General features: G+C 37.4%; 1 protein-coding gene and 1 long non-coding RNA gene across 5 annotated transcripts in view; one reads left to right on the top strand and one right to left on the bottom strand.

Annotated features, from left to right (window-relative positions):
• The window catches only part of GALNT1 (polypeptide N-acetylgalactosaminyltransferase 1), a 131,043-nt gene that overhangs the window by 93,075 nt on the left and 10,266 nt on the right, over positions 1-27,702 (top strand). For all 3 annotated transcript variants that reach the window (XM_037017478.2, XM_037017484.2, XM_073212913.1), the window contains 7 exons: positions 684-891; positions 10,850-11,020; positions 11,621-11,738; positions 13,227-13,407; positions 14,271-14,410; positions 24,224-24,322; positions 24,778-24,912. In XM_037017478.2, coding sequence (XP_036873373.1) covers positions 684-891; positions 10,850-11,020; positions 11,621-11,738; positions 13,227-13,407; positions 14,271-14,410; positions 24,224-24,322; positions 24,778-24,912 — 1,052 coding nt within the window. The remainder of the gene's footprint in view (positions 1-683; positions 892-10,849; positions 11,021-11,620; positions 11,739-13,226; positions 13,408-14,270; positions 14,411-24,223; positions 24,323-24,777; positions 24,913-27,702) is intronic.
• The window catches only part of LOC118972269 (uncharacterized), a 169,281-nt gene continuing 154,912 nt past the window's right edge, over positions 13,334-27,702 (bottom strand). Inside the window, exons 4-5 of one of the 2 annotated variants that reach the window (XR_012121195.1) lie at positions 20,625-20,788; positions 13,334-13,464 (exon numbers count right to left, since the gene is read on the bottom strand). This is a non-coding gene — a long non-coding RNA (uncharacterized lncRNA). Of the gene's footprint in view, positions 13,465-14,416; positions 20,789-27,702 lie in introns of those variants that run through there. The other variant, XR_012121194.1, reaches the window with a different exon arrangement.

A 27,702-nucleotide genomic window follows, 5' to 3' on the forward strand; every position in this document is an offset into this window, starting at 1 on the left:
AACGTAACTCTATCTGAACTCCCCAGGATAGCTATTGATTTCACAGACCCACTTCCTCTCCCTTTCTCTTTTCCCTTTCAGCTACCCTTCCCTCTTAAAACCATTTTTACTCAGACCTATACTTGTCTTAAGGATCTCTATCTGGTTTTGCTTTTACAGTTCACCATTTCTCTACTGAGCTTGACCTCACTCCCTGACTCCTGATAAAAGAACTAAATAGTCAAGGACTGTGGTATTCAGGAACAGGATTAGTTTCTGCCATTGAAGAAATCCCACACTTTTCAGAAAAGTAACAGCTATTGCATATTCTGTTCCTTTTCTCTGTTGAGGTCTGAATTTAATGCTCTTGAACTACTTTCTTTCTGTTCCTGTTCCATGATTAGAAAAAGACGAATTGAGCCTGACAGAGCTGCTTAGAGAAATGTTGTGACATGTCTGTCTTTGACTGAGCCTGAGCCCAAAGACTCTGCTAATTCCTCGTGTAATAAGGTAGAGGCAGCTCTATGATATACTCAGGAAACAAAACGACTGCTTGTAACTAAATGGGTTTGGGAGTCAGGGATCCTTACTGAAAAGTGCAAATGTGTAGAATGAATTTTGCACATCAAAATTGCTTTACATCTGGGTAGCTCCAGGTCACAGTTTTCATGCTATTTTTTTGTCTTGTTTTGTTGATTTTTCAGACTTTTTGAAAAGACCTCTAGAGAGTTATGTGAAAAAATTAAAAGTACCAGTTCATGTAATTCGAATGGAACAACGTTCTGGATTGATCAGAGCTAGATTAAAAGGAGCTGCTGTGTCTAAAGGACAAGTGATCACCTTCTTAGATGCTCACTGTGAGTGTACAGTGGGATGGCTGGAGCCTCTCTTAGCCAGGATCAAACATGACAGGTAATTTTCTGGAGTCTGTAAATTTGATAATCAGTGCGTTTGTCCTAAACTATATGGTAAGTTGCAAAATTCTGTATTTAAAATAAATACAAAAATAATTTTCCTCTGAAGTTTCCTTTAAAATATCCAGGAAAGGCACTGTAAACATGAAGAAGACCACATTCTAAAGTCTGGAAATAATGTTTGCAAACTAATGAGGATAAATTAGGAAGCACTGTATGTTCTGTTCACTAAATAGGAGAAGAATAGATGGACAGTGAACTTAAGGAAAGTAGGATAAAACCTTTTATGTATCCCTTTATTTATTCTAAGGCTAACACTGGGGCAGGCAGGTCATCTCATCTCCATCTACATCCTTACTGGGACTATAGCAATCAGCTTGTACATAGCAAAAAGTAGAAGGGGTTGGGGAGATACATGTTACATCCCAAAATGCTTAATTGTGTATGGAAAAGCACCATAATCTTTTATACAGAATAATACAGGAAGGGCAGGGAGTGGAAACAACATTTGCCCATGGTTGTAGTCTTTCATAATGCACATTTTTCAAAGAATTACCTACTGCTGGGCTCTGGCTTAGTTATTATGTATTAGGAGAGAACCTAACTTCAGTCTGCTAGAATTAACATCAGGTGAATTTCTGCTTGTCATTGCTATTTGAGCTAGAGTTTGTGTCACCATTAGGGTTTAGGTTTTAGCAGGTAAACTTTTACTAGTCAACTGGAGGAGTATGGTTAAAGCCACTGCGTATGTTCTGTTTGTTAGCAAATACCGACGTACATCTCTCCTCTATCAAAGATGGATCAATAGGGAAAACCAACATTGGGGCAATGAAAAGATATAGCAACTTTAGGAAGGAGAACATCACCTAAGGAAGGAATATTTCTGTAAACTTGTTTTCTGTAAGTAATAGACTGATGTAGGAGGTTTTGGCTTGCATAAAGACAACATACAACCTTTATGAAACAGGAGACTGATCTGATGTAGAGAAAGCAGTGTGAGGTGATGAAAGAAATAGAAAGGGGAATTGGCTGAAATAACCACCACAGTGATTTCCAATTTGGGCTGTGTGGTAGGTTAGGTATCCTGAATAACTTTTCCAACTGAAAAAGCTAAAGTACTTGATAAAATACAAAACACAGTTTTAAATACGTCACTGAGTTGGCACCAAGGTAAGAAATTCTACAGATCTCAAAGACAAAGTGAGAAAAGTAAGCAGTACAAACACTAAACCAAGGATATTCTGCATCCAAAATACACAATTTGACTTGTAGGGTTCTGCTGAACTTAGAGGATACTGAGCTTCTGCCTTGATAGACAAACAGATGGGAGGACAGGAGACCAGGCATAGGCCCTGCTAAGATGGGAGGATGACTAGCAGACTCCTGTGTAAAGCTTGCATCTGGACTTGTGTCCCGAGGTGTGAAAATGAGAAATCCTATCACACCAAAGAAAGCTTGCTTGTTACAACCTTGGTATGGGGTGGAGGAGGGGAAACAAATCCTCTCTAAGGACTTTTAACTCAAATAGAGAAAAAGAGGGAACTGGTTCAGATCTTTTTATGAGACTAATATAACCTGAGTATGAACACCAGGATAGAATTATGTGGAAAGTTACTCAAACCTACTCATGAACACTAATACAAAAATCTCACAATACCATCAAATTGAGTCCAACAGGGAGGGACGAAGCGGGGACAATATATATGTAAATAAATATATCATGACTAATTGGTTTAATTTAATATTACAAAACAAATTCATGTAGCATACCCAATTAACATTTATAAAACTAAGATTAAAACCCTACCATAAAAAATCTGTGATCACTTCAATAAAGAAAAAAGTATTCATTTACAATTAAAATGAACACCTATTTATGATTAGAAATACTTAATGAACTATTATATAATGGAAATTTACTAATCTGAGAAAGGCTAGCTTAAAAGAAACTTTAGCAAGCACACATCATATTAATGGAGAACTACAGAAAATATTTTTTAAAAGATTCAGAGCAAGATAAGGATTACCTAAATTACTATTCAGTATTTTTTAGAAGCCTTAGGTTTTGCACTTATACAAGAAATAAAGACTATAGATTCAGAAAGGAAAAAATACCCAAGTGCTGTCAATTGCAAATGAAGTGGGGTTTTTAAAAAATTTTTTTTACTAAGGTATTATTGATATACATTCTTATGAAGGTTTCACATGAAAAAACAATGCAGTTACCACATTAACCCATATTATTGAGTCTGACCCCATAGTAGTAAGATGCCACAGATTAACTGTTTGCCTTCTCTGTGCTACACTGTCTTCCTCATGACTGACCCCCACCATGTGTACTAAACAAAGTACATCTCAATCCCCTTCTCCCTCTCTACCCACCCGCCCTCCTACATCCTTCCCCTTTGGTAATCACTAGTCAACCTTTGAGTCTGTGAGTTGGCTGCTCTTATGTTCCTTGAGTCTTGCTTTATTGTTATACTCCACAAATGAGGGAAATTATTTGGCACCTGTCTTTCTCTGTCTGGCTTATTTCACTGAGCATAATCTCCTACAGGTCCATCCTTGTTGTTGCAAATGGTAGGATCTGTTTCTTTCTTATGGCTGAATAGTATTCCATTGTATATATAGTACCACCTCTTCTTTACCCATTCATGTACTGATGGACACTTAGGTTGCTTCCATATCTCGGCTATTGTAAATAGTGCTGTGATAAACGTACAGATGCATATGTCTTTTTGAATCTGAGAACTTGTATTCTTTGGGTAAATTCCTAGGAGTGGACTTACCAGGTCAAATGATATTTATATTTTTATTTTTTTGAGGAAACTCCATATTGCTTTCCACAATGGTTAAACTAGCTTACATTTCCACCAGCAGTGTAGGAGGTTACCCCTTTCTCCACATCCTCGCCAGCATTTGTTCTTAGTCTTTTTGATGCTGGCCATCCTAACTGGTGTGAGGTGATATCTCATTGTGGTTTTAATTTGCATTTTCCTGATAATTAGCAATGTGGAACATCTTTTCATGTGCCTATTGGCCATCTGAATTTCTTCTTTGGAGAATTGTCTCTTCATATCCTCCACACATTTTTTAATTGCGTTATTTGCTTTTTGGGTGTTGAGGCGTGTAAGTTCTTTATATATTTTAGATGTTAACCCCTTGTCGGATATGTCATTTACAAATATATTTTCCCATACTGTAGGATGCCTTTTTATTCTGTTGATGGTGTACTTTGCCATACAGAAGCATTTTTGTTTGATGTAGTCCCATGTGTTCATTTTTGCTTTCATTTCCCTTGCTCAAAGAGATGCTTTCAGGAAGAAGTTGCTTATGTTTATATTCAGATTTTTGCATATGTTGTCTTCTAAGTTTTATGATTTCATGACTTACATTCAGGTCTTTTGATCCATTTCAAGTTTACTTTTGTGTATGGGGTTAAACAATAATCCAGTTTCATTCTCTTGCATGTACCTGTCCAGCTTTGCCAAAACCAGTTGTTGAAGGGGGCTGTCATTTCCCCATTGTATGTCCATAGCTCCTTTATTGTATATTAATGGACCATGTAGGGTTGGGTTTATATCTGGGCTCTCTAGTCTGTTCCATTGGTCTATTGTTCTATTCTTGTGCCGGTACCAAATTGACTTGATTACTGTGGCTTTGTAGTAGAGCTTGAAGTTGGGGAATGCAATCCCCCCACTTTATTCTTCTTTCTCAGAATTGCTTTGGCTATTTGGTGTCTTTTGTGGTTCCCTAAGAATTTTAGAATTATTTGCTCTAGTTCATTGAAGAATGCTGTTGGTATTTTGGTATGGATTGCATTGAATCTGTAGATTGCTTTAGGCAAGATGGCCATTTTGTCAATGTTAATTCTTCCTATCCATGAGAATGAGATGTGTTTCCATTTATTGGTATCTTCTTTAATTTGTCTCATGAGTGTCTTGTAGTTTTCAGAGTATGGGTCTTTCACTTCCTTGGTTAGGTTTATTCCTAGGTATTTTATTCTTTTTGATGCAATTGTGAATAGAATTGTTTTCTTGATTTCTCTTTCTGCTAGTTTATCATTAGTGTATAGAAGTGCAACAGATTTTTGTTATTAATTTTGTATCCTGCAACTTTCCTGAATTCAGATATTAGATCTAGTTGTTTTGGAGTGGATTCTTTAGGGTTTTTTATGTACAGTACCATGTCATCTTCAAACAGTGACAGTTTAACTTCTTTACCAATCTGGATGCCTTTTATTTCTTTGTGTTGTCTGATTGCCATGGTGAGGGCCTCCAGAACTATGTTGAATAAAAGTGGGCAGAGTGAGCATCCTTGTCTTGTTCCCAATATTAGGGTAAAAGCTTTCAGTTTCTCACTGTTAAGTATGATGTTGGCTGTGGGTTTGTCATCGATGGCCTTTATTATATTGAGGTCCTTGCCCTCTGTACCCATTTTGTTGAGAGTTTTTATCATGAATGGATGTTGAATTTTGTTTAATGCTTTTTCAGCATGTATGGAGATGATCATGTGGTTTTTGTCTTTCTGTTTGTTGATGTGGTGGATGATGTTGATGGATTTTCTAATACTGTAGCATCCTTGTATCCCAGGATTAAATGCTACTTGATCGTGGTGGATGATCTTTTTAATATATATTTGAATTCACGTTGCTAATATTTTGTTGAGTATTTTGGCATCTCTATTCATCAGGGATATTGGTCTGTAATTTTCTTTTTTTGTGGTGTCTTTGCCTGGTTTGGTATTAGAGTGATGCTGGCTTCATAGAATGAGTTTGGAAGAATTCCCTCCTCTTCTACTTTTTGGAAAACTTTAAGGAGGATGGGTATTAGGTCTTCACTAAATGTTTGATAAAATTCAGCGTTGAAGCTGTCTGGTCCAGGGATTTTGTTCATAGGTAATTTTTTGATTACCAGTTCAATTTCATTGCTGGTAATTGGTCTGTTAAGATTTTCTGTTTCTTTCTTGGTCAGCCTTGGAAGGTTGTATTTTTCTAGAAAGTTGTCCATTTCTTCTAGGTTATCCAGTTTGTTAGCATATAATTTTTCATAGTATTCTCTCATAATTCTTTGTATTTCTGTGGTATGTGTCATGATTTTTCCTTTCTCATTTCTGATTCTTTTTGTGTGTGTAGACTTTCTTTTTTTTCTTGAGAAGTCTGGTTAGGGGTTTATCTATTTTGTTTATTTTCTCAAAGAACCAGCTCTTGCTTTCTTTGAATCTTTCTATTCTTTTATTCTTCTTGATTTTATTTATTTCTCCTGTAATCTTTACTGTGTTTCTCTTTCTACTGGCTTTGGGCCTCATTTGTTCTTCTTTTTCTAGTTTTGTTAATTGTGAGTTTAGACTGTTCATATGGCATTGTTCTTTTGTGAGGTAGGCCTGTATTGCAGTATACTTCCCTATTAGCATGGCCTTCGCTGCATTCCACATATTTTGTGGTGTTGAATTCTTGTTGTCATTTGTTACCATATATTGCTTGATCTCTGTTTTTATTTGGTCATTGATCCATTGGTTATTTAGGAGCATATTGTGAAGCTTCCATCTGTTTGCTGGATTTTTCATTTTCTTTGCATAATTTATTTCTAGTTTCTTACCTTTGTGGTCTGAGAAACTGGTTTGTACAATTTCAGTCTTTCTAAATTTACCGAGGCTCTTTCTGTGTCCTAGTATATGATCTATTCTTGAAAATGTTCCATGTGCACTTGAGAAGAATGTGTATTCTGTTCCTTTTCGCTGTAGAGTTCTGTAGATGTCTGTTAAATCCATCTCTTCTAAATTCATTGTTCAGCGCCTTTGTCACATTACTTATTTTCTGTCTGTTTGATCTGTCTTTTGTAGTGAGTGGAGTTTTGAAGTCTCCTAGAATGATTTCATTGCATTCTATTTCCCCTTTTAATTCTGTTAGTATTTGTTTCACATATGTACGTGCTGCTGTTTTGGATGCATAGATATTTATAATGGTTATATGTTCTTGTTGGATTGCCCCTTTATCATTATGTAATGTCCTTCTTTTTCTCTTGTGACTTTCTTTGTTTTGAATTCAATTCTGTCTGATCCAAGTACTGCAACACCTGCTTTTTTTCTCCCTATTTGTTGCATGGAATATCTTTTTCCATCCCTTCACTTTTAGTCTGTGTATTTCTTTGAGTTTGAAGTGAGTCTCTTGTAGGCAGCATATAGATGGGTCTTGTTTTTTATCCATTCAGTGATTCTGTGTCTTTTGATTGGTGCATTCAGACCATTTACATTTAGGGTGATTATCAATAGGTATGTATTTATTGCCATTGCAGGCTTTAGATTCGTGGTTACTAAAGGCTCAAGGTTAACTTCCTTACTATCTAAGAGTCTAACTTAACTCACTTAGTATGCTATTACAAACACAATCTAAAGATTCTTTTTTTTCTCCTCCTTTTTCTTCCTCCTCCATTCTTTATATATTAGGTATCATATTCCGTACTCTTTCTCTATCCCTTGGCCAACTTTGGGGGTAGTTGATTTAATTTTGCATTTGCTTAGTAACTAACTGTTCTACTTTCTTTACTGTGGTTTTATTACCTCTGGTGACAGCTATTTAGCCTTAGGAACATTCTGTTTATCCTGTCCCTCCAAAATAGACTGTAGAGATGGTTTGTGGGGGGTAAATTCTCTCAACTTTTTCTTATCTGAAAATTGTTTAATCCCTCCTTCAAATTTAAATGATGATCTTGCCAGATAAAGAATTCTTGGTTTGAGGCCCTTCTGCTTCATTGCATTAAATATATCATGCCACTCCCTTCTGGCCTGTAAGGTTTCTGTTGAGAAGTCTGATGATAGCCTGATGGGCTTTCCTTTGTATGTGATCTTTTTTCTCTCTCTAGCTGCCTTTAAAAGTATGTCCTTATCCTTGATCTTTGCTGTGTTAATTGTTGCATTTCTTGGTGTTGTCTTCCTTGGGTTTCTTGTTTTGGGAGATCTGGGCACCTCCATGGCTTGAGAGTGTTTTCCATTCCCCAGATTGGGGAAGTTTTCAGCAATTATCTCATTGAAGACACCTTCTATCCCTTTTTCTCTCTCCTCTTCTTCTGGTATCCCTGTAATGCGAATATTATTCCATTTGGTTGGTCACACAGTTCTCTTAATATTCGTTCATTCCTAGAAATCCTTTTTTCTCTCTGCACCTCAGCTTGTTTGTATTCCTCTTCTGTAATTTCTATTTCATTTATCATCTCCTCCACTGTATCTAATCTGCTTTTAAAAACCTCCATTGTATTCGTTAATGATTGATCTCCAACTGGAATTCGCTCCTTAGTTCTTGAATATTTTTCTGTACCTCTATGAGCATGTTTATGATTTTTATTTTGAAATCTTTTTCAGGAAGATTGATAAGATCAATTTCATTTGTCTCTTTTTCTGTTGTTTGTACAATTTTGGTTTGAACCAGGTTCTTTGACGTTTCATATTTGTATGTGGTGCCCTCTTGTGCCCAAAAGCTCTGTTGTCTGGATCTGCTTAGCCCCTGAAGCAATGTCAGGGGTCACAGTTGAGCAGTGTTGGTGTCTGGGGGTGCAAGGGAAGAGCTGTTTCCTCCTTCCCGGCTGCTATGCCTGTCTCCACTGCCTGAACCAGTGGGCTGAATGCACAGGTGTAAGCCTCTGTGCTTTGGGTTAGTAGCTGCTGTAGGTGGGTCCTCCCTGAGCCTGGCCTGATGCCTGGGCAGGGACTGCCACTTTGCGACCCAGTAACAGCAGTCTAGGAGAAAGGTGCAGCAGGCTGTGTATCACGGTTGGGGGCCTTGGAGCTACTCCGTAGCCAGCCATTGAGATGGAGTGCCTGAAGCTCCTGATAGTTCCCAACCTGCTGGCTAGAGTGCCACCAGACAATTTTGTGTACCTGTCCTTTCTCCTGAGCAGTTAGCTCTGTGCAATCCTTGCCCCTTTAGCAGTCCTCTTGCTGGTAGGAAGTCTCTCAGACTGCCTGCCTTTCTTTTGTCCCATAGCAGCTGGATATGGATCCCTGTTTTCTACAAGCTGCTGGACTCTCAGTCTCTCCAGGTATTCCACCTGTCTTAGTTTTCCAACCCCACTAATCACCAGAGCACCATGCAATGTAGATTTGTGCTCCCAGAGCAGATTTCCAGGGCTAGGTGTTCAGCAGTCCCAGCCCTCTACTCCTTCCCCACTCTGTTTCTCTTCCTCCAGCCGGTGAGGTGGGGTGGGGGAAGGGCTTGGGTCTCACTGGATCTCAGCTTTGGTATGTTACCCTGTTTCATGAGGTCTGTTCTTTTCTCCAGGTATATGCAGTCCAACCCAGCCTTCTTTCCTGTTGTTCTTTCAGCATTAGTTGTATTAATTGTATTTTTGTATTATATGTGGTTTTAGGAGGAGGCCTCTCACCTCTCACACTATGTTTTTTGCCAAATGAAGTGCTTTTTAATGAAGAAAAAGTCTGTATACAAAAATAGTAGAAATTTTAAGAGTTTAACAATGTTGCCAAACATAAGATCTCTATAGAAGTAGTCAGTTGCCTTCTCCATACTAGCAAGGGATAGTTAGAAAATACAATGTAAAAAGAAATTATACCATTTATAATATCAGTAAAAGTCATAAGATATAATTTGGAATATGTTTAACAAGATGCATAAAATAGAACACTTGAAAGTCACTGAGTAATAATCTAAGTGGAGAGAAGGATAATGATCATGGATATAAAAGTCAATACAAAAATAGCAATTCTTCCCACACTAACCTGTAAATTCAGAGCATTTCCAATTGAAATATCAACAGAATTTTCTTTGGAGAATCTAGCTGATTCTAACATTTATATAAGAAATATGTGTTTAAAAAAATAAGCATTTAGTAATAATTGATGAATCACTAAGTTCATATGAAACCAATATAATATTATATATAAATTGTATTTCAATTTAAATAATGATTTTAAAAAATCACAACATAGCTCCAGTACTCTTGAAGATGAGGTAGGCTCAACAGGGCTGCCTCACCAGACAGCAGGGCTTATTTTAAAGCCACAGCAATGGTGGCAGGGACATGCTGACACAGGAATCCACAAGTAGACTAGTGAACAGAATACTTCCCACATAAACCTAGATCATCCTAGGTTTATGTGGGAACTTGATTTACAACAGAGCAGGCATTGATGACTACAGCAGAGGAAAAAAGGACCGTGAAATAAACAATACTAGAAAGTAAATGAAGTTGGATTACTTATTGCAAATCATATTGAAAATCAATTCCATATAATTAAATATTTGAATATGAAAAGCAAAATTATAATTTTTTGGAAACCATATAGCAGAATATCTTTTCATGATTTTAGAGTAGAGAAGATTTCTTAGACAAGGTGGATGGGGACGGTGAAGCTATAACGTACTCTAAAATGTGACTAGCTTTGAGCAGGGCACCTTTCCCTAGAAGGGGCTGTGGCCAAGTATGAGTTATTTAAGGTTAATAAAAAATGCCATAATATTTTTGGAAAGCAGTAAAGAATAATGCTACAAAAGGTTCCTTCCTTTAAGGTGATCTCACTCCTGGAAATTTAGTTTACTCTTAAAGCAAAAGTGAAGTATTATACATATAAACATGTTCACTCAGTATCTTAATAGCAAAAAACTATAAGGAACACAAATATCCAAGAGTTGTTTATTAAGAAAATTATTACCTTAAAATGATTAAATATGTAGTCATTAAGTGTCATTTTTGAAAACTAGAAGTATTTTAAGTGTTTTCACATATGACAAATATGTAAAAGAATGAAAAAGGTATGGAAGGTTATCAGTGAATTATAAATACTTATGCTAGCTTGGTAAGATGTAACAGGAAATTTTTCATCATTGTCTTTAACATTATAAAATATTTTTTTATTTTTAATATACTCAGTATACATTTTTATATAATTGTTATGCTAGACCTCAAAAGGAAAGTTTTAAGATTTTTTAATATGCTTTGCATTTTTAGGAAAACAGTGGTATGTCCTATTATTGATGTGATCAGTGATGATTCTTTTGAGTACATGGCAGGCTCTGATATGACCTATGGTGGCTTCAACTGGAAACTCAATTTTCGCTGGTATCCTGTTCCCCAAAGAGAAATGGATAGGAGGAAAGGTGATCGGACTCTTCCTGTCAGGTAATTAGTGTGGCAAACATTCACAGGGGATTGTCTAGCTTTGAGAATCATATCAAAAGGATAAATGTATTCTGAGGTATGGGGAAAGGGCCTTGTTGTCTTCATCCTGTCTAATCTTAAGTCTTTGCAATATTTGCCACCCTTTGGAACCTAGCGTTTTAGAGTTGCTAACTGAGTCTAGTTGGTTAATGAGTCTAGTCAACTGCATTTCTAGTTGCTAGAAACTGTAGAGTAGATACACAGTCAGATGGAGAGGATTACAAGAAATAGCTTTAATGTAAGGAGCTTCAGCTGGAAGCTCAGTTTGGACCCGGAGACAAAGACAGAAAGAGCCATTGGGACTGAACAGAGAAGGATGTGCCAGCTTAAGCTGTGGCATAGTAGGCCCAGCAGTCAGCATGACTAGGGTACAGGTAATATCCCAAGACCAAGTAATAGCATAAAACACAGAAAGCCTCTGAGAGCCTATGAAAGTTTCTGAGTGTGAGAATAAGCATTTATTGTGTAGTTATAGTCAGTTATAAAACTACTACTTTAAAAAAATGCTTGTGAATTTTAAATTATTACAATTAATGGTGTAGTATTATGATTGAATTTCAGAACCCCTACAATGGCAGGAGGCCTTTTCTCGATAGATAGAGATTACTTTCAGGAAATTGGAACCTATGATGCTGGAATGGATATTTGGGGAGGAGAAAACCTAGAAATTTCCTTTAGGGTAAGTTCCCTTTGAAAGTGTTTTATTTAACCTCAAATATAGATGTGCTTTAATTATTCATATTTCTGTAAATGAAAAACAAATATTGAATTTAATATGAGTTTCACTGGACTTTGGAGCCTCAGTGCATTACAATTTTGGTGCCACTACTAAGGATTCATCATAAACTGTTTTAAGCAAATAATACAGTTATCTTAATAGCCCAACTATAAAACTTATACAAGATTTCCTACTTTTTTAAAATTTCTGTTGTTTTCAAGGAAGTAAGTCAAGCTCTAAAAATAATATGAAGTTTGCATGTGCTAGTTTGGTACTTACTGGCAAAAACATAATTCTGTTTTCTGTAATATGCTTTGTCCTTCTGATGTGAAAATTGTTCTTATATAAAGCCTGGTTTACTTTATCAGCTTTATATCTTTCAATAAAAAGAAAAAGGCAAAAGAATTTTTAAATTGCTCTAATTAAATTTAACCCAGTCAACCTTACATTAAATTCTTACACATTTCACTTTCACTAAAATCAACTTATTATTTGAATGACATTGTGTATTTCTGAAAATAATCAACTTTAGACACACGGCTTATAGTGGACCACCCTGAACTGCACTGCAGTCTAAACCAGCTAGTTCACTTTGTTCCTAGTGGCCCACTTTGCCCGAAAAAGGTTTGGACTCTAGGTCATCTTGGAAATTCTTCTGTCTAATTGTATTTCTTTGTGACCCTGAGAAAAGTTAAAGTAGACATGCTGGTTATTTAACAAAATCAAAACTTTTCAAAATGTGTTTTAATTATAAACAGTAGATTTTTAATTGATGAAAAATATTTTGAAAGGAGAAGGATAATTTCATTAAATCAAAGATGTTTAAAGCATATATAATGATCTTCTACCTCTTTATTCTTTATATTCTCACAAAGACACTGTCCCACTGAGTAACTCATGAGAGACCCAGTTTATATTCCTAGGCTATGTTTAAATGCAGGCTGTAATGTACAGGTCTGGGGAAAATGGAACACAGAGGACTCTGGTGGGATACCATGATCAAAGTTTTTTTTTACAATGAACAACATTAATAAATACATAGTATATTACACATTCACAACACAGTAAATTAAAACATTGTACAAAACAGTATGTCCTTCTGGCAAGTGTTGGTTGCAGTTCATCAAATTTAAATTTATGATCCTTTTATGAGTCATGGCCTGCAGTTAGAAAAACATTACTCTAGACCTCATATATTTTTTGTAGTAGCCTTTAACCTGTCTTTTCTGAATTTAACCTTAACTTCTGGTTTGATGAGAATGAAAAATTACAGGAAGATTTGCTTCTTAGGAAGCCCTGGCTTTGTGGCTGTATAGCAGGAGCTCCATTATATGTATGCTCTTGATTCTGTGAAATCCAACTATGAAAATCAATAGAGGTGAACAGTTTTTTTTGTTAAAAAAAAACAACTGTCAGTTTCTCTTATGTGGTCTTCTTTGCTGTTTTCAGATTTGGCAGTGTGGGGGAACTTTAGAGATTGTTACCTGCTCACATGTTGGACATGTGTTTCGGAAAGCCACACCTTACACATTTCCTGGAGGCACAGGGCAGATTATCAATAAAAATAACAGACGACTTGCAGAAGTGTGGATGGATGAATTCAAGAATTTCTTCTATATAATTTCTCCAGGTTGGCATTATTTTGCATTAGATATATAAGACTGTATCTTTCTTCCTGTAATGCATTCTGAGGGTGAAGTAAGAGATAGAAAAGAAGGTTTGAACAGAGACAAATTGTTGTAAGGAAAAAATGAAATCACACACATTATAGAAAGGTCTTAGCAGACTACCTGGTATATTGTTAACAATAACAATAAAGTCTGCATGTCAGTACTGCAGAAATTACTGTTAGCCCAGGTGTTGTCCATTTTGTTTATTTTTTAACCTAAGTGCAGTTGTTAACATTTATGTGAAAATGTTGAGAACTCCAGGCTAGAGCAGAGCTCTAGCACATGCCTTAAGGGACTTCTCCCCCAGGAACTTTTTCCTGCTATTCCCTGCTGTTCAGTTTTGTAGGAATCATTGTTCCATTAGCTATAAACTTGCCTGACATTCCAATCATTTTCAATTACCACAAAACTGTCAAATCATTGTGTGTGCAATTCAGTGACCTGTATGACAGAAGCCTGACTGAAAACAATTGTTCTGTTTAAAATTTGAGCAAGATGGATCTTGATTTTTGTTTTTCTCTCAACATAAAGTTTTCTAATCTCATGTAACTAACATTTGTGTTTAATATTATTAGCTTGTATTTCTTTCTCACATAAATTTAATTCTTTGCAAAAAATAAAACATATTAATATGTTTTCTTGTTTTGTATTTTGGGCAGTGGATTCGTCTAGTATATGACTTGTGTAGTCACATATAACCAGAATGAAAGGTCTCTTCCCATTTGCTTTTGGCTTGTTAGATGCAATATGTAAATAGAAATGTGGTACATACTAGAACATTAAAAATTCAGAGCCAATTATATCTTTCAATTATGTCTTTCAGGTGTTACAAAGGTAGATTATGGAGACATATCGTCAAGACTTGGTCTAAGACACAAACTACTATGCAGACCTTTCTCTTGGTACTTAGAGAATATTTATCCTGATTCCCAGATTCCACGTCACTATTTCTCTTTGGGAGAGGTAAAAATACACACACACACACACACACATTTTTTTTAATGTGGTTATTATGTTCTCATTTATCAAAACAATAGAGGTTAAACTTCCAACAAGGGAGTAGCTTCATATTAAAAGTACATAACCTCAAGTGTGGGGAAAATTCTTAACACAGTCTGTCTCATAATATGGAATCTTGTTAATTTTGTGTCATGTTATATTCTGTTAGAATAAGAATGCTCCCCCTGATATTTCACAGTGGGGCTTTTGTTGTAAGTTTTTTCCATAGACTTTTTATTTTAACAAACTGACCCATTTAGTTGAAACCATGTACTCCTAAAGCTAATGTCCTGGTGTTAATTAGCCTGAATCAAAGCTTAAAGAACTTAAAAGTAAAGACAAATTGTAAAGAATTGACAAAGAAACTTGAAAATAGTAAATAGAAGTTACAGTGGCAAATGGTGATGCATGTGGAGAGTCCACAACCAGGCCCCATTCCAGGACTGAACCTCCCAATATTCAGAAAAATAAATCCCTCATTCCATAGTCCTTTCATTTGTTCAGCAAATATTTGAGAGCCTAATATGTGATAGCTACTATTTTAAGTACAGGGAATACAATAGTGAATAAAATAAAGTCTCTGCTCTTGTGAATCTTGACAGTCTGTTAAGGAAGACAGATTGTTAAACATATGCAATGTAAGGTGGTGGTAAGGGCAAAGAGAGCAGAGAATGGCTGGGGGGGGTGGTGGGAGAAGTCATGCAGTTTAATGTAGAGTAATTGGAAAAGGCTTTGCATATAAGATTTTTTACTTTTGAGCAAAGATCTAAGGGAAGTGGATTAGCAGTCCATATGAATTTTGGGGGAAAGAACATCTTGGGTACAGGAAAAAAGCAAGTACCAATAAAAGGCCCAAAGACAAGAGTGTACTTGGCACATTCCAGAAACACCAGAGGTACCAGTTACCTGGGATGGACTGAACAGCTGCTACTGGGGAAGGTAGTAGAAGATAAAGTCAATACATACTGAGGGGTCAAATCACATTGAGCTTGTAGGCCTTGGTAAAGACTTGGGGTTCTATTCTGAGTAAGACTGGAAGCCATAGGAAGATATGAGCACACTTTCATTGGGAAAGGATCAGACTGTCTGCTATGTGGAGCAAAACTGTATGGGAACAAGAGTAGAGCTGGTATATTGGAGAGGATTATATTAAGATTTTAGCCTGAGAAACTGGGGCATTGTAGGTGTGGACGGCATTTAACATTGCACTTTGGGACATGTTAAATTTGATCCTGGTAAAGATATTGGGTAGGTAGCAGGATAAGAGTTTGTGGCTGGAGATCTAAAGTTGAAAGTACTCAGCATATAGGTAGTTTTTTAAACCACAAAACTCAATGAGATTACTGTGGGAGGATCAAGCATCGATGGAGAAGAGGGAAGGAGTGAGGACCAAGCCATGGCGTACTCCAGTATTCTAATTATGAAATGAGAAGGAATTAGACCAAAAAGTTGAGAAAGAGTGACCTTTGAAATAGGAGGAGAATCAAGAAAGTGGTGCCCCAGAGACTAAGTGAAGGACATATTTCAAGAAAGAGGAAGTGATTGACTGTGTTGAACACTGCAGAGAAGTTGAGTAAGAGTAGTACTGAGAATTGGTCCATGGATTGTCAAGGGAGACATTGTCAGCAGGCTCCATCTCTCTGTGCCCAGAGGGTTCCCATAGAGATTGGTAGGGACAAAATCTCCGGTGGCTTTAGGGGAGACTGGAGAAGAGCAAGTGGGGATCATGAATATTGACAAGGCTTGTAAGAAATTTTGTTGTAAAGGAGGGCAGAGAAATTGTCAGTAGTTGAAAGGGGATATGGAGTTAAGGAAGGGGTTTTTTGCTTTCTTTGTTTTGCTAAGATGAAACTGTGCTGATGCATATGACCCAAATGAGAAAAGGTAAAGATGCTGAAGGAAAGAGCAATGATTGCAGGTGTCATATGTTTAGTAGGTGGGAGGAGATGCACTCCAGTGCTCATGTGGAGGTGAGTGGGGTAGGGGTCAGGGAGACAGTTAATCCATTGCAATAGGTAGGAAAGTAGAAGGAATGGGGACAAGCGCAGGTCATTTGTAGATCTGAAAATAGAAACTGGTAGTTTATGAGGCAAGTGTGAGGAAGTTCCCCTTTGATGACCTCTTTTTCCTCAGTTGAACACAAATCATTGGTTGAGAGGGAAGAGACCGGAGATATTGGTGATGGGGGCTTGGAGAAAGAGGAAGAGATGCGAAGTAGAAAAGTAGGATAGGGACAGCAAACAGACGAGAGAGGGGAGCTGGGCAGTGGTAAGTTAGAGGGAAAGCATTCGGCTGCCTGCTTGTTCCTCCACGCTAAGGCAAGAGCAGACTCCTATGTCCATCCTCAGTAGTTACTTCAGGGTTGACCTGAGCACTCTACCTCTGAACTTTTTTGTGATTTAAGAGGTTCATCCTCAAACAAGTGAAGGGTATGCTGAGTTTCTTGCCTCATTAATGAGCGTCTGTTTCCTTTACTACAACCTTGTTCTGGTTGAGAAAGGCCCAGGGTGGGTGATGTGCCATGGGAAGATTTATAGTAGTTGCTCCTATAACTTGCCTTTAGAATAGAGAGTGAGGAGTTGTTTTTTCCTTTGAACTGACCCAATTTAGGATAACACCTAAGCATTGTTAGCTAGGCTAGAATATAGGTGTAGTACAAAGAGCCACTTATCTAACCCATAGTAGACTATTGCCAAAGCAAGCTTGCCTTTTACCTGCCTCTTGTTGGCTGGTTTTCTGTGTAAGGATCAGATTTTACCCTCTGTGGCCTGCTTGTTACTGTCATTAACTAACCAGCTGGTCTTCAGCACATATGCTCCCAATATCAGGCTGTGTACCAGATTAATGCCTGTTTCAGGCTGGGTTTGTCAGGCACCCACCACAGCACAGCCAGGGATCTTATGCTTGTGATCATAACTCCACCTCCATGAGCCTGCTGTAGCTAGACACTGGAATTTAGCCTTTGGGAGATCTTTTGTCATAATTCAAGGGCCTTTAGAAATCTGAAATCATAGGATATTAAGAGTAGAAAAGGAAATTAGGTGTAAATTTAGAGTCTGTGGCATCACTCTAAGTCCACCTGTCATAGCTCCTCTAGGACCTGGAATTGAGTAAATGTGTTTTATTGTGATATCTTAATAGTTGTTAATCTAGGAGATGAATATTCTCAGCAGAGAAAGCAAATAATCCACACCTCTGGCAGGTTAGCCAGTTTTATGGACTGACCAGTTGCTTCTCCAGGCAGATCTAATAACCTAAAATTTAGTGATTATGAACTCTTATGTCAAGCACCAATCTAGTCCTTTATAAATATTAACTCATTTTATTCCTCACATCAACACTGTGAGACATGGTTGCTGTTACCCTCACTTCACAGTGAGTAAATTGAGGCATACATAAATAAATGGTTTAAACATGGCTGAGGTCATAGCCACAAAATGGAAAAGACAGGATTGAACACAGGCAGTCTGGCATGAGAGCTTGTACTCTTAATCACTAACACCCATACGCTTTCTCACATCTAACCAATGTTTCCTTTTTGGCAGAGAGTAAGAATCCCCAGTTCCATTATACTGGATTCCAAAAATTCTAAGCACTTAACATTTATTTTGTCCGTCTAAATGGAGGTACCCAGATTCTGGAGGGGATTATAGCAGAAACTAAGAAATTTAGGCTCTAACTTCTTGCCTGTTTCCCAGGAATGAGTGCATTCACAATTATTTTCAACTCTTAAGGTAAAACGGTATTTTTCTGGATAGCTATGTACATCTAAGTTGCTACTTCAGAAAGGAGCTGAAGAATTGCTAAAATGTGTAAATAAGGAAGGAAACAGTTATTGTGGGCCTACTGTGTCAGTTCCTGCTATGCCTCTGTATGTGTTACCTCTTTGAGAGATTATTATCCCTGTTTTATAGATGAGAAAATGAGGTTCTTACAGTAACATTTCCCAATTACTGTACTAAAAATGCTGATGCCTGATGTCCCTCAAGGTGCTTGATTAGAAAGGCCTGGATGGGAGAGGAGGGAATAGATTTTTGTGGCCAAAAATATTTGGGAAATGCTGTTTATATCTTCTTACCACCAGTCCCCACCCCTACCAACAGTCATAGTGCATTAAAAGACTTTAAGATGTCCTTCAGTAAAGAAACCTATTTAAATTTGTTTAACCTGGTATCTCCCAAACGTATTTGATCACAAAGCCCTTGTTAATTGATGTCTGTCAACACCTGGCCAGATTGTGGTTTTCTGAGACACTGTCTTAGAGGACTAACCTGGCAAGACCTCACAGATAGTAATGTAGAGATGGGAGTGATGAGGCCAGGTCTCCATTCCCCACACCCTAAGCTCTCACTAATCCCCATCTGCCTCCAGACACCTTGAAAGTATGGCTATTTCCCCCTAGCACCATAGTTCAGACACTGCTGTGATTCAGATAGAGAACTTCCTGTTTCTGGCAGTCCCTCACTGTTTGGCATTCTCGTAGTTGTACATGGTACCTGTGACTTCTTTGGTATGACTCATTGGCAAGTCTGGTTCTGTAAGGAAAGATGTTTTATTCAGTCATAAACAAATCCTACAAAAAGGACTATTAGCTTGCTGTCCTTCCCCCTTTAAATCAGTTAGGTCCTTTACAACTTCCCCTAATTCTAGAAAGTACACATCAAACTTGGGCACTTCCACATGTCTTTTACAGAGTTCCAAGGACATGATAACTTGGCTTCATGAGCATGTTGTGCACTGTTCCCCTCATTGACAAGAGCCCCTCACAAATGGTGGAAAACTTTCTCCTATGTGTCAGCATCTAGTCCTACACATCCAATATGATAGCCACTACCCTATATGGTTATTTATAAATTAAGTAAAATCAAATATAATTTAAAATTCAGTTCCTCAGTCATACTTGCTCCATATATGGTACTCAATAACAAGAAGCACAAGGAAAAAAATAATAAAGGGCCCAGTAGCATATGGCTAGTGGCTACTCTATTGTACAGCACAAATATAGGTTATTTCCATTATCACAGAAAATTCTGCAGGACAGTGGTGGAGACAGTAACACAACAGTCAGCACTGGAGGTTATCCCTCTATTTTGCTGTCATTCCGCAAATTTCTGCCTGCCAAGGCCCTCTAAATTGATGTGTCCATATTTTTGCTTGCCTATCCCAGTGTTTTAAAAACTTTTAACTATACTATATGCCTTCTATAATTGTCTTTACTCTCAAATAACTTACAGTAGATACATCCTAAAACAACTTTAGAAGAGTTAATGCTATATCGAATTCCCAAGCCATCCTGTCAGTAGTTATTTTCCTGCTAGATTAAGTAGAACATCAGAATCTTATTTATATTCAGGATTATTGACTCCAGCGAGGAAAAGCTCCTTTCTTTTCCTATATGAAATCAGTCTTTTAGTTTAAGGGTCCCTGATAATTTAGAATCTCAGTTGCTATTAGCCATCCTGATGATATAAAATATTAAACCAACCAAAAGGACTACCTCATTTTTTCTCTTTCCAAGATAGTCATCAAGATGTAACTTGAAATGTGAGAAAACTAGAAGGAATTTATAGTGTAATAAGACTGAGCATTCTGCTGTCAATCCACACTCTATATATCCCAAAAGGTGGGACAAAATCCTCTAGAGAGTGGGAGAACCCAGAAGCTAGCCCATCTTTTCCTTAGACTGAACTTCAGAATACTCCCTACTTGTCCAAAGGTTCCCACTCTTTTCTTTTTTTCTAGTTTTAGCCTACTTTTTTAGAAACCCAATGAAGGAGACTTCTGAGTAGAACATCCTTACATTAATTTTTAAATTCTTTAATGTATTTTCTCTTCCTTTTCCCTGATAACGTGCCTACATTTTATATTACTCTATGTTCTCCAAGTGCTGTTTTTTCAATTACTTTTTTAAAGTGTCAGATTTTGGGTAACCTTGCCTATTTGCATCCCAGTATAGACATTGGAGCAAGTGTTTGTAACCAGCATTTCTAACTTCCATACCTCACTAGAAGCTGGCAGTTGGTTACATAGCCTTAAAGCTATATGGAATTACAGTTTTGAATATCTTATTCAATTTGTTCCTAATTTTTCCTTTCTCCGAAAACTTTTCAAAGTTAATTCTCACCAAACAAAGCTATTAACTGGTATCCCAAAGGACAAAATTGTTCCCAGAACTCACCCCCTAGTCATCTTTGTTCTTCATATCCTTGAAAAATCATCTTACACACCCCATTGAGATAGGGCACATATATTTCTCCAAGGATGAGGATATTCTCTGAAAACTGTCTTCTCCAGCCATCCAGTGTGTAGAAGAACCAGCTGGAAAGCAGATGTCCTCTTCAGCTACAGAGATGTCACATATTTGTTAAGCCAAACAGAGTTCTCTCTGCCTTCAAATATTAAAGCCACCCAGGGACCAAAACATTCAACAGCTACAGAAGTTTCTACTTCACCTCATTGTGCAGGACATCGTCCAGTCCTCCCCACATTTAAGAGGAGTACTATCAGGCCCCAGCAGAGATCCACAACCAGGTCCCTGACCACTCACCTCAGCTGGGCCTCACTGATGACATTGTGTCAAGGTTCATTGTCAGTCTAACAGTTGATGGGAAGCAGCAGTTTCCTATCCTTGGAGAAAGTCTACTTTTAACATGTAATGGTTAGTAGTAATGCAAAGGGATAAAGGCTCAGATCTCTCATGTCAGAAAACAACCTGAAATTAATTATAGAAATGTTGTAAAGATGGTGTATAAGCTGTTATATAAAAACATAGAACAGTGCCTAGCTCAGGGTAAGCATGATTTATTTGCTGTAATTTGTTAGCAACATAAATCATGGAAACAAAATAACCAAAGTTGATTTATTATATGATAGTACAGAGTGATAGGAAGTCCTCTTCCATTTGGGGAGAATTGTATTAATTTTAATTCATTTTGAGTTTGGTAAAGATAATCAGTCATTTAACCAAAAGGCCACTCCATTTGACAGAAAACCAGGATAATAGTGGTTGTTCTCTAATCATTCCTGTGGTATTTGTTACTTTCTTTTTTTTATATTTTGGTATCATTAATCTACAATTACATGAAGAACATTATGTTTACTGGGCTCCCCCCTTCACCAAGTCCCCCCCACATACCCCTTCACAGTCACTGTCCATCTGCGTAGTAAGATGCTGTAAAATCACTACTTGTCTTCTCTGTGTTGCACAGCCCTCCCCGTCCTAATCATAGTGCCCTCTTTCTTTTTCCCCGCCCTTATCCCTCCCTTCCCTCCCATCCTCCCCAGTCCCTTTCCCTTTGGTAACAGTTAGTCCATTCTTGGGTTCTGTGATTGTGCTGCTGTTTTGTTCCTTCAGTTTTCCTTTGTTCTTATATTCCACATATGAGTGAAATCATTTGGTACTTGTCTTTCTCCATCTGGTTTATTTCACTGAGCATAATACCCTCTAGCTCCATCCATGTTGTTGCGAATGGTAGGATCTATTTTTTTTCTTATGACTGAGTAATATTCCATTGTGTATAGTACCACATCTTCTTTTTCCATTCATCTACTGATGGACACTTAGGTTGCTTCCATATCTTGGCTATTGTAAATAGTGCAGCGATAAACACAGAGGTGCATCTGTCTTTTTCAAACTGGAGTGCTGCATTCTTAGGGTAAATTCCTAGAAGTGGAATTCCTGAGTCAAATGATATTTCTATTTTGAGCATTCTGAGGAATCTCCATGCTGCTTTCCACAATGGTTAAACTAATGTACATTCCCACCAGCAGTGTAGGAGGGTTCCCCTTTCTCCGCAACCTCGCCAACATCTGTTGTTGTTTGTCTTTTCAATGATGGTGATCCTTACTGGTGTGAGTTATTACTTTCTTAAGCAACCCCTACATCTGTATTTGAAAGAAAAAAAATTGAGAAAAAGGACTGAAGAGTTTGTAATTTTTTCTAAAAGTGCAAGGAAATAATTGGTTTACATGAATATATGACATAGGGACTCATCTTGTTACATTTTGAACTAAGTTCTTTGTCAATGTACATGATTAAGTATTGATTACCCACAGAAGTGCAGAAAGATGTTTTATATATATATATATATATATATCGCATTTTTTTCATTTTTTATATATGTATAAAATTAGATTGTAACTATAAAACCTTTTGTAAAATTTGCTTCTGAGATAATAAGTTTCTGAGTTAAAACTTCATGGTAAAAGAATTCTTGGATACTAATATGATGTGTTGGACTTGGGGAAAAAGGCACTGGGATTTCCATCTTGAATAATTGGACAAATTGTGGGATTATTAATAAAAATAAGAGTATGAGGAAGAGAACTCTTAGAGAAATGAGGTTTGTTTTAGATTCTCAAGGTCAGAGTGGAGTGGCAGGGGCATATTGAAGTACTCGGATAAGGAAACATTAGCATTAAAAGATTGGAAAATATTGTTTTGCATGAACTGAATTTGAGGTTTAATAGCTAGCTGGAGGTAACTAGCAATAACATGGCAATGCAGATTGTTACTATTTCTATATATACTATGTGCTAGACTCTGAGGTAGGTGTATGGATGCTTCGTTGTACATAACCTCAGCAGAGAGCCAACATTACCTTCCAGTTACTATTAGGAAATTGATCTCAGAGGGTTTGAGTCATTTGTAATTAAACCCCAGTCTCTCTTCTGCCAAAGCCCCACTTTTTGTTCCTGACTGCCTGGGAATAATAGTTTTTCACACCTACTTCCTTGTATCTTTATAAGGAAAAAAATTCATATGTACTTGTTAGTGCCTTATCAAAATACTGGAATAATATGTAAACTATACATTCATTTATAAAAGTGAATGACCTGTTTGTGGTTTTAACTTTGCACCCACTCTGTCATACAAAATTAGTTATTTTTTTTTTTATCTACATGTCATGACAGATGTAGTTGTCACACATCTCCATTCTGGCATACTTGCTAACAATATCATCCCTGGGAATAATTTAGGACTTCCAAATGTCTTTCAACTTACCATGTACTTTGAAACTGCAATGGTTCAGAGAAAACAAAACATTAAGGGGCATTGCTTAAAAAATTCTTCCTAATTATATCACTCTATGCTTAGGCTTATGGTTAAGCCAAGCTCCAAACTCTTTGATTAGAAAGTACCAACTGTGAGTTTCCTGAGAAGTTAGTTATCAGAGTGGTTGTCAAAAGTAATGTCCCTCATCTTGGTGATTAACAAAGTTGTTAAATTGCCTTAAATTATTAAGTGAAGTAGAGCTTATTGAACTAAATACAAATCCTAGAAGAACAGCTTGGAAAAATGATAAAAATGAGAATTTAAAGGAGTTCTCCCCGAAACAGAAAAATTATATAACTACATCTTTCTAAACCATTGAATCTTATTTTTAATTCCAATTATTATTTTTTAATGTTTTTTAAATTAAGGTACATATAAAATCTCAGTGTAAAACTTGCTGAATTTTGACATGTGTATACACTCATGTAACCATCATCCAGATCAAGATACCAAATATTTTCAAATGTTTTCCCCCTTCACCCACCTCTGCCCCCCTCCTCTGTGGCAACTACCAGTCTGTTCTCTGCCTTTAGATCACAGAATTTTAGATAGCTAGATAGTGATTCCCCCACCATCCCCCAACTTAAAGCCCTTACCTCAGGAATTCCAGGTGGTTTTATAGTAATGGAAAGTTTAGGTTTATGTCATGTTTGTATGTATCTGTATGTATATCTGTCTACTTAACCTAACTCTTTATATTTTTATTATTTGTTGTCCTATAGATAAGAAATGTGGAAACAAATCAGTGTCTAGACAACATGGCTAGAAAAGAGAACGAAAAAGTTGGAATTTTTAACTGTCATGGTATGGGAGGTAATCAGGTGGGTGTTTTTATAAAGTTTTAATTTGTTTTAATCCTCTGCCCTTTTTATCTCATGATGTCATTCAGGAAATATTTTCCTACCTTTAAAGAGAAAATAATAAAGACCTTGAGAAGGGAGCCTTCAATATAATTATTTTTAAATGTAACATTTCTAAAAGGCTCCTTATAAGAACTGTATTTACATTGCTGTGTGTGAGATTTATTTTGCCATTTTTAGACAAGCAGGTGACAACCCTTGATAAATACATTATGTATTCAGAGAATTCAAGATCATTTTTTCTTTCCTCTGTGCAAAATTAGTGTAGCTTTTGAGTCCTTTATTCTCCATTACATTAATAAGGTTCAAAAATCATGTATCTTAAAATACATGTTTTTTCCTACCAGATTATTGAGCATATAAAATGCTGATTTCTTGTACTGGTAAGCTTTTATGTGTGCATATTTGTTTTTCAGGTTTTCTCTTATACTGCTAACAAAGAAATTAGAACAGATGACCTTTGCTTGGATGTCTCCAAACTTAATGGCCCTGTCACAATGCTCAAATGCCACCATCTAAAAGGCAACCAACTTTGGGAGTATGACCCAGTGGTAAGTTACCCAGTTGCATATCGGAATGAAATTGTGTGTGTCATTGGATATATTTGTATATTTTATAGATAAAAGGATGAATTCTCATGGAGTTTGAATATGGCAGATGGGAAAAATAATATAAGTAAAATAAACATGTTTTAATCTCCCCAGTAATTAATCTTTCCTCTTTCCTCTAGTTCCTCTTTCCTAATTATCACTATGCATCCACTCTTCCCACTGTTAGGTCCTTAAGCTCTGTAGTCTAGGTGGGAGAAATGGAGAAGTAGGTTTTTTAAATTACTGAACTAAGCACTTAAGTAAAAATTGAGCTTTAATTCATGAAATTCTCTGGCCCTAACTTTTCACTGACATATATAATAACTCTTTTTATATTTATCTTTGCTTTGCTGTGGAGCTTCTCCTTCTCTCACCTAGTATATGTTGTGTTCACATAGAGGTACTTAAAAGATATTAGTTCAATCCAAGGGTCCCCAATAAACTTCTGTTCCTTACCACGTACCTGGCTATCTCCCAGTGTGTGCTTTTACTCTGTGGTTCTGGAACTAACACCGTCACCTTCAGTGTGTCTTCCCTGGTTCTTTTTCTCTCCTTACAATAAAGTTTTTGCTTCATATTAGGAAAGACTTCTGTTCCTACTTTACTTTCTGCATGCCATCGTACTTTTCTCATGGGTTGTATGACAGTGAGTGAATGGCCAGCAGTTTAGTTTCCTCTCTAAGCTTGCTTTGTTCCTTTTGTCTGCTTGGCTCACTCTTCCCTTTAAATGGAGATGTCCAAAGTTACAACTTTGACTGTCTTTTCTCCCTGTACTGTGTCATACACAAACCCTGTCTACTTTAATCATTAACCTGCCATTCCCTGAACATACCCTGTACTTTTCCACTTTACATTTAAGATCATACAGTCCTCTTCCTAACAAATCCTGCCCATTCTTGAAGCCCCAGCTTTGACCTCATGTCCATGAATCCCACCTAGAAATTAGCTCTCTCTGTCCTAACGTAATTATAATCATCTCTAACCCTGTAATGCTGTGCTTCTTTGTAGTTATTTATCTACCAGTCTTTTCTCCACTATTAGATTCTTAGATCCCAGAGGGCAAAGACCATATTTTGTAAATCCTGGACTCCCCTCACAAATTATAGTAAAAATATTATTAAATATAGCAATAGCTCTGTTACTGTGACATGAATACTCTGAGGGTTTTCTATCATGCATGCTTACTGCCATTTTGCATATAGCTGCCAACATGCACTGTGGCATCTGTGACTCCAGATAGTAAATGCCAGTGTCACCACACAATCAGTGTGGTAACCAGCATATTTAAAAAATTTATGTATGTTCATTGAAAAATGCCAGTGTATTTGGTATCATAAAACCTATGTATAGTAGCAGGAACAAATATGGGTTTATTTTTTTTAAGTCTGGAGGTAAATGGCTTTTGTAGATTCAGTGGCACAATGATATCAGGGATAACATTGCTGCAATCTTCTTGGCTTTTCCTTTTGGCCATGAGATGGTTGCTACAGCTCTCACCATCACATCCCAGTTCAAGGCAGGAGGAAGGGAAGAGAGAAGGTTGCACTATGCAATGTATTGCTCTTTATCAGGAAAGCCAAAGCTTTTCCTGAATCCCCCTCAGCAGACTCTGCTATGTATCATGGGCCAGAACTTCATCACATAGTGACTCCCCAACTGCAAGGGAAGTTGAAGGCAGGTCTTTTGTTTTTCTAGTCTTTATGATTGGTATGGCCAGGAAAGAGAAACACCTAATGGCTCTCTGTAGCCTCTGCATAAACGTACACAGTCTACAACTGTTATTACAAAGTGTTTGATTAGAAATTTTAAGAGCTACAGCTGGTTTAAGGTATTTAGAATGTAAATAACAAACTTAAATTTACAGTTAAGAATGTAAAGGTAGATATAAAATTGCCCTTGGAGATTCTCAAGATGGCAGCGTGAGTAGGGTGGCAGAAATCTCCTCCCAAAACCATATATATTTGAAAATACAGCAAATACAACCATTCCTAAAAGAGTGACCAGAAGATATAGTACACAAGCCAGGCTACATCTACATCTCCGAGAACTCAACATCTCATGGAAAAAGGTAAGATACAAAGCCGTGACCCGGCAGGACCCGAGCACTCCCCGCACCCCAGCTCACCAGCAGGAGGAAAATAATCAGAGTGGAGAGGGAGTGGAAGCACAGGACTACTAAATAGCAAGCCTTAGTAATCTGCACCGGGAACACAGACACACATTGCATGGTGTACTGGACATTAGAGGAACGGAAAAGCAAAATCCGAGACTAAGACTGCAAACAGGTTCCCACAGCCGGCTGCCCTAGGACAAAAGAAAAGCGGGCAATTTAAAAGTCTTAAAGGGACAAGGGTTTAACAGGTGAACAAAATCGTCCAGGTACACTCAGCCCAGCAGGCTGGGAACTTTAAGAAACTTCAGGTACCCTAACCCTTGGGTGGCAATGCAGCTCCAAAGCCCCTCAGTGAAAAGCAGCCTGCCATTCACTTCACCCACTGGCACTGCAAGCAAACTGGCTAACCTGCCATTGCTGTGGAACAGCTGGGGAGCAGCCCCACCCACAGCAACCACACAGAGGTGTCTCCCAGTGCGTGGCTAACTGGGCCAGACCCAGAGGCTGCCGCCTGCCTGCAGTTGACCAGCACAGACAGCAGAGACTGGCACAGAGTCTGGAAGGCACAAAGGGGCTTTGTTCTCACAGCGAACACACACTGCCCACCAGCAAACCCTGCCAGTGCTCTAGGCCATCCC

This window comes from Manis javanica, chromosome 9, assembly GCF_040802235.1.
Source record: "Manis javanica isolate MJ-LG chromosome 9, MJ_LKY, whole genome shotgun sequence".
Lineage (NCBI taxonomy): Eukaryota > Metazoa > Chordata > Mammalia > Pholidota > Manidae > Manis > Manis javanica.